Source organism: Typha latifolia, chromosome 15 (genome assembly GCF_019914945.1).
Source record: "Typha latifolia isolate L0001 chromosome 15, TyphaL0001v2, whole genome shotgun sequence".
Lineage (NCBI taxonomy): Eukaryota > Viridiplantae > Streptophyta > Magnoliopsida > Poales > Typhaceae > Typha > Typha latifolia.
In genome coordinates this window covers 4,560,841-4,568,331 of record NC_133100.1, presented here as the reverse complement: position 1 = coordinate 4,568,331, position 7,491 = coordinate 4,560,841, and the positions used below count along the sequence as shown (strand labels likewise).

The window sequence follows — 7,491 nt, the reverse complement described above, 5'->3', positions numbered from 1 at the left end:
TTGCAAGATTATTGGAGAAAAGCTATTGAGTTCACACCGCATTCACAAACGCGTTTGAATGCGGTGCGTTCACAAATGCGTTCGAACGCGGGTACTGCCTTAACACAAACCGAGAGCTGCGTTCACAAAGGCGTTCGAACGCGGGTACTGCGTTTACACAGACTGAGAGCTCTGTTTACAAATGCGTTCGAACGCGGGTACTACGTTCACACAGACTGAGAACTGCGTTCACACACGCGTTCGAACGCAATCTGAAGAATTCAAGCTGTCACGTTCGAACGCACTCGAGCCCGTTCGAACGCACCTGAGATCAAGTCAGGCCGTTCGAACGCACCCGGGCCGTGTTCGAATGCACCAACGAAGTTTGAAAATCTTGGACTTTCGTGAGTATGGATAAGACTTGGATTTGGCTCTATCTTGGAGATCATATATAAGGATTGTGATGCCCTAACTCTAGGGTGGTTGAAGAAGCATTATTGAAGGAGACTTCTTGAGGCTACATCAGTTCTTCAACTAACAAAGTTCTACTCATCTATAAAACTTAATATTTCATCTTAAGGGCTATCTAAACGAAAGATCAATCTCGAGGGCTACTGAGGTTGGACTTCAATCACGAGAAGCAGTGAATCGTGGGTTCTAGCGAGCAAGAGTGAGAGGAACAAAATCGTTTGGATCGACGGGTTGTTTTGTGAGTCAATCTTGTAACTGCTACTATTCTAGTGATTGGTTTTGATCCGAGTTTGGATCCGTGTGTTAGGTTTTTATTTGTTGGCAATTGTGTACAAAATATTCTAAGTGTATTTTTTCATGTATATGAGCTTTACACAAGTCTAGAATATCTCTGGTTTGAAGAATTGCAAAATTATTGGAGAAAAGCCGTCGAGTTCACACCGCGTTCACAAACGCGTTCGAACGCGGAATCTGCGTTCACACAGACAAAGAACCGCGTTCACAAACGTGTTCGAACGCGGTACTGTGTTCACACCGACAGAGAGTCGCGTTCACAAATGCGTTCGAATGCGGGTACTGCGTTCACACAGACAGAGAGCCGCGTTCACAAACGCGTTCGAATGCAGGTACTGCGTTCACATAGACAGAGAGCCGCGTTCACAAACACGTTCAAACGCGGGTACTGCGTTCACATAGACCGAGAGCTGCGTTCACAAACGTCGAACGCAACCTGAAGAATTCAAGTTGTCGCATTCGAACGCACTCGGGCCCGTTCGAACGCACCTGAGTTCCAGTCATGCCGTTCGAACGCACCCGGGCCGCGTTCGAACGCACCAACGAAGTTTGATAAAATTGGACTTTCTTGAGTACGGATAGATTTGGATTTGGCTCTATCTTGGAGATCATATATAAGGATTGTGATGCCCTATCTTGAGTGTGGTTGAAGAAGCATTATTGAAGGAGACTTCTTGAGGCTACATCGGTTCTTCAACTAACAAGGTTCCACTCATCATTAAAAAGTTAATCTTTCATCTTAAGGGTTATCTAGACGAAAGATCAATCTCGAGGGTTATTGAGGTTGGACTTCAATCACGAGAAGTAGTGAATCGTGGGTTCTAGCGAGCAAGACTGAGAAGAACAAAGTAGTTTGGATCGACGGGTTATTTTGTGAGTCAATCTTGTAACTACTACTATTCTAGTAATTGGTTTTGATCCGAGTTTGGATCCTGGTTTTTTCCCGTTTCGGTTTTTCCATATTAAAATCTTGGCATTCATCTCTACTTTCGTTCATAATATTTCTACGGACTTTTACCTAAGCGAACGAGTGATATCATTGCCTAGTATTTAGATACATACTTGTGTCTAGGGGTTTTTTCAATTGGTATCAGAGCAGGTTCTCTCACCTTTGAGAGAGATCAGATAGGCATGGATTTTCATAGAGATGGACCATCATCTATTAGACCTCCTACCTAGATGGATCAAATTATGGATATTGGAAAGCTAGATGAGAGCTTACTTGAAGTCTATAGATGAATGAGTATGGTTTGCCGTTGTGAACGGTTGGAGTCCACCAATGTACATGGTGGATGATAAACTTGCTAATAAACCGATAGAGTCATGGGATAGGTCAGACTATGAAAAAGTTGGATGGAATAGCAAGGCAATAAATGCAATTTTTAGTTGTGTTTCCTCGGAAGAATTTAGAAAAATCTCTACTTGTGAGATAGCAAAACAAGCTTGGACGATCTTAGAAACTACTCACAAAGGAACTATGGCTATAAAACTTTCTAAACTTCGGAGGTTGACTACTAGTTTTGAAACTCTACGTATGGAGGAGAATGAGACATTTGATGAGTTTTATGCAAAGCTGAGTGATATAGTCAACTCCAGTTTCAATCTAGGAGAGAAAATTTCTGAAAACATAATTGTCTCTAAGATCCTTATGTCTCTTCTAGAGAGGTTTCAAGCGAAAGTTACAGCTATTGAGGAAAGTAAGGATATCGATTCTATGAAAGTTGAACAATTGGTAGGAAATCTACAAACATTTGAGTCCAGCCTTTCAAAACCGAGGAAGTCCAAAGGGATTGCCCTATCCACAGTTGAACAAAGTATAGAGGAGTTTGATGATGAAGGTGATTTAGATGTTGAGATGTTGGCCATGTTCGTCAAAAAGTTCAATAAATTCTTTTGGAAGCCAAACAAGTTGAATGCTGAAAAACTTGAGAAAAGCAAAGCATTTGTGAAAAAGAAGAATACTGCGAGTTCGAACACAGGTGTGAGCAACAACGGTGTCAAACAGAAAAATAAGAATTCTGAGAATAAAGTTCGATGTTTTGAATATTCTGGTTTTGGACACATAGCACAAGAATGCCCTAACCGCCTTAAGAAGAAGGGTAAGCTATGAAAGTTACTTGGGATGACTCAGATGAATCTGATGATGATTCTGGAAAAGACAAAGAAAACTTTGTTGCTTTTGCCTCTTCTCTATTCAATATTGATTCCATTTTTTATACTGATAGTACAGATGATCAGGATATGTTATCAGCTGAGGAAGATGAATCTGAAATACAAAAGGCATATAATGACCTGTACCTGGAGTCGTTTAAACTCAAGAAAAGCAATCTTAGACTACATTAACGACTCAAGGTAATCGAACTTGAAAGAATTCAATTTAAGGAGAAGTACAAATTGGAACTTGAACGTGTCAAAGACCTTTCTGAACAATTTGATAATGCAAAAAATAAAATGAAAGCTGATGAAATTGAACTAGAGCGATCGAATAAGGAAGTGACATTTCTAAATGGGAAGAACAAACTTGATGAGATCCTAAAGGCTCAGATCTCTGGAAAAGACAGGTATAGTGTTGGATACACTAGTAATTCAAGGTCAAATATTTCAAGACTCAAGACCAATTAGCAGACAGACATTCACCAAGCTATGCTACTAGCCCTAGCATACTTCTTAGCTAGGGTTTGGGCTTTCCTCCTCCCCTCCATCGAGGGTTTTTCTCGTCGGCCGCCGTCGTCAACGTCTTTCTCCCTCTCCCCTCCTCTTAGCCTCGGCTGGTAGGAGGGGAGGGGGTTTTTCCCATTCACGGCAAGGTATTTCTCCTCTCATCTTTCCTCTTTTATCTCCCCTTCTCCCTTTCATTCCCTTTTTCTTCCTCCTCCTCCCTCCTCCCTCCTCCCTTCTCTCTTCTCTATTTCTTCTTCTTTCTCCCTCCCCTCCTTGTTTTGCTTGACCAGGGTCATCGTTGTTAAAGCCGCAGCAACTATGGTCGTCGAGGCTGTAGTCATTGTGGATGAGGCCTCTACAACAATGGTCATCTAAGTCGTGGTCCCTCTCTCATCCTCTTCCCCTCTCTTTCTCACATTCTTGTTCCCCTTTTCTCCACTTTTGTACCACCTCCTCATCATGCCGCCCCTAGCCGGTGACTCCCCTCTGTCGACTCCACCTCTTTTTAGACACTTACTCTGTCATCTCCCAATCCGTCATTGTTCGTCGCCACAGCCGCTCCGCTACCGCCCACTGCCTACCTTCTCCTCCCTTGCCGGCGAGGGTGATGACCATAGTTAGTGGACGCCGAGTCACATTGTTCCCTAGGTGATGATTATTTGATCTTTCTGCAGCATGAAGCTACGTCGCTTCAGATCCGTTCGAGATCGAAAAGATGCTTAAGTTAGCTTGTTTGTTTGTCTAATTAAATGAGTTGGGTGTACTTTATTCAGATCTTGTATACCCTTAGGGCTTGATGCTTATTTTTCTTGTTGTGCCGATAGAGGGGCTCTTAAAAAAATCTCCCTTTCCTTTGTGTATCAAAGCTTGTAAAAGATGTTTGGCTTTAATGGAATTATTGGTCTATGGACCTTCTATCAAAAAAAAAAAGAAAAAGAAAAAAAAAAAGACATTCACCAAGCTCTGGAGATGGATACCTTTACCAAATTGATGAAAAAGCTTGCCATGGAAATGATCTAGTTTAAGAGGAAAAGTTTGAATTATTAAACTAGCTCATTTGACTAGTCAATTAGATTAATTGGCTAGTGTAGAATTTAATAATGATTTAACATTAGTGCTTTAGTTTTGGGTGACTCTTAATCTTCTCTAAGCCTTAGAATTATAACAACCTTTTGGGTTCTCTAAAAGTTAGAAAATGAAGAGTTATGTAATATAACTCAGAGCAATGTAAACCATTATATATAGTCTTGTCTTATGGAATGGCAAGCAAATGAAGTAAAAAAAAAAGTTTAAAGTTTTTATCTATTTCATCTTATGCTAATTGTCATGAGAACAATATTCTTCTCTTGAATTTTCTACCTCTTCTAACACTTATTTAGTAGTCCTTAAATAGATCACATCTCCGGAATTCTTATTCTTGAAAATATAGGAGGAAGTTCTTCAGTTATATGCAGTTTCCATAACAAGTGTGGTCTCTGGTTTAATTTGCTTCATTTGGTTGGTAGTTAATTTGGGACTTATTTCTGAAATGGAGGTACTTGTTTTAGACTTTGGTTAACTAGATGATCCTTTGTGGTGGTGAAAAGAAATGGATGATGGTTATTATAGTTGCTGACATGATGTGATTACTGCAACATTATTGGCCACAACGATCATCCATGCCCCCTTTCCCCCATAAATTAGGAGCTAGCCTGCAAAAGATACCACATATAATATATTCACGGGAAGCTCAGTTCCAGACATGACTCTGTGGCACTTCCATACACCAAGCATCCTCATAATCTACCTTTCTACCCCTTCTCACATGAAACTATCGATATGCTGTGTAGCAAAACGAACCCTCCACCTGTGTGAATACAAAGGATGCCATACCTACCAAGGAACTCTTTATGCCTTCCCATTCATGGAAAAGCCTTATAAGAGGCATCCAAACTGAAACAAATGAAAAGTAGTACTCCTGGCAATGGCTAGAAAAATGTACCCTCTTGATTCGAAGTCCTACAAGCTTCTCTGCGAAGTAGGCAGTGGAGTAAGTGCAGTGGTTTACAAGGCTGCTTGCCTGCCGATGGACTCGGCAATCGTTGCAATCAAGTCCATTGATCTCGAGAGGTCTCGCGCAAACCTTGATGACGTGCGGCGCGAAGCCAAGGCGATGGCGCTGCTCTCCCACCCCAACATCCTCCGCGCGCACTGCTCCTTCACCGTCGACAGCAATCTATGGGTGGTCATGCCGTTCATGGCGGCCGGGTCGTTGCACTCCATCATATCCTCTTCGTACCCAGACGGCCTCCCTGAGCAATGCATCGCGGTTGTCCTCAAGGAGGTCCTCCACGCCCTCTCCTACCTCCACGGGCAAGGCCACATCCACCGCGACATCAAGGCGGGGAACATCCTCGTCGACACCGACGGCTCCATCAAGCTCGCTGACTTCGGGGTCTCCGCGTCGATATACGAGTCGCAGCCGTCGAACGCCTCCATTCATGTATCGCTAACTTCCTCTTCGTTCTTCAACGACATGGCCGGGACTCCATACTGGATGGCTCCTGAGGTGATCCACTCCCACGTCGGGTACGGCATCAAGGCTGACATATGGTCGTTCGGCATCACCGCGCTCGAGCTTGCTCACGGCCGCCCACCGCTGTCCCACCTCCCGCTCTCGAAGTCGCTCATGATGAGGATCACGAACCGCCTGCGGATCGAGGATGCCCATGACAAGAACAACAAGGACATCAAGAAGAAGAAGTTCTCGAAAGCGTTCAAGGATATGGTGGCCTCTTGCCTCTCTCACGACCCCTCCAAGAGGCCGTCGGCCGACAAGCTTCTTCGGCATCCCTTTTTCAAGAACTGCAAGTCACCGGATTACTTAGTCAAGAACGTTCTTCAAGTGGTGCCCTCAGTGGAGGAGAGGAACAAGAGTACTACAAGTATAACGAAGTGCTCTAATATCGAGATTGATCATAAAGACGTTGAATCGATGTCTCCACTCATAAAACATCGAAGGGTGAGCGGTTGGAATTTTAATGAAGATGGACTTGAACTAGATCCAATTTACCCCAGCTATCAGGGCCAAGAGAAAATGGAAAACAAGGTTGTTGTACATGATCAAAAAGGAGAAGAAAGAGATCAAGGAGACAAGAACGAGGGCATGGCTCACGTAGCATGCGAAGTTATACCATCCTCGTCAATCTTCAAGCAAATGTTGGTTCCTAACTTGGTTTGTCTCCTTGGCAGCTTAGATTTGCAGAGAGGAATGGTGATGAATGTGCTGGCACGTTGTGGTTGCATGGATGTTGAAGCAAGGGAGCAGAGGGAGCATGAGCTAATGGCGTATTTGAATGGCTTGCAGCAGACTGTCGATGATCTCAACCTCCGACTACAGAAAGAGATGAAAAAGAATGCTCATCTGGAGGAGTTACTTGATATTATTAGGATGAAGGGCAGTGATCAGGAGAGACAATTTGGCAACAACTTTTAAACAATGCTCTTTAATAAATCTCAACCAGCTCTGTAACTGCTATTTTAACTTGATAGCAGCTTGCTTACTCTAGTAGAGTGTAATACTACTCTCTTTATGGCTATTTATGCGCCCTTCCCTCTAAACCCTGAACTCTAATGTAGGTCAGGAATAAAAGTAACTCTTACAATTGGCATTGATAATTTTCAAAAAAAACTTTGATAAAAATTTAAAAAGTAAGAATTTACAGGTAACAAAGAATTATATCGTACAAAATGGAGAAAACACAAAAAAATCAAACAATTATACATAACATTGAAATATTTAATAAGAGAGATAGGATTCCTACATTGATTGGATTTAGAGATATAAAAGGTGAAAGCCAAAATCCAAGTCTAAAGACAAAGTTCAAATCCGAATTAAACTTGGTCTATTATACTTAGAAAACCAATTTCAAAATTATATTAGAAAACTGAAACACTAGGTCTACAAGGATTAAAAAAAACTAAATACTACTTAAACTATCAAATTCGAACTCAAGTTGGAAAGTGAAAAATAAGTAAGAGTAGGCGACAACTATACTAATGCACGCGGGTAGGTGTATAAAATATGATAATGCGTGATTTTGTTTG

At 42.1% G+C, this 7,491-nt stretch overlaps 1 protein-coding gene across 1 annotated transcript; it reads left to right on the top strand.

Moving 5' to 3' along the window:
• Positions 1-5,368: 5,368 nt before the first annotated feature.
• Positions 5,369-6,983, top strand: LOC140802040 (serine/threonine-protein kinase BLUS1). The gene has a single exon (XM_073157449.1). The coding sequence runs from the start codon at positions 5,369-5,371 to the stop codon at positions 6,878-6,880; it is 1,512 nt and encodes a 503-aa protein (XP_073013550.1). The 3' UTR covers positions 6,881-6,983.
• The last annotated feature ends 508 nt before the right edge of the window (positions 6,984-7,491 follow it).

Excerpts from the sequence above, each read along its gene's own strand:
- LOC140802040 (XM_073157449.1), top strand. The coding sequence starts at position 5,369 with ATGGCTAGAAAAATGTACCCTCTTGATTCGAAGTCCTACAAGCTTCTC.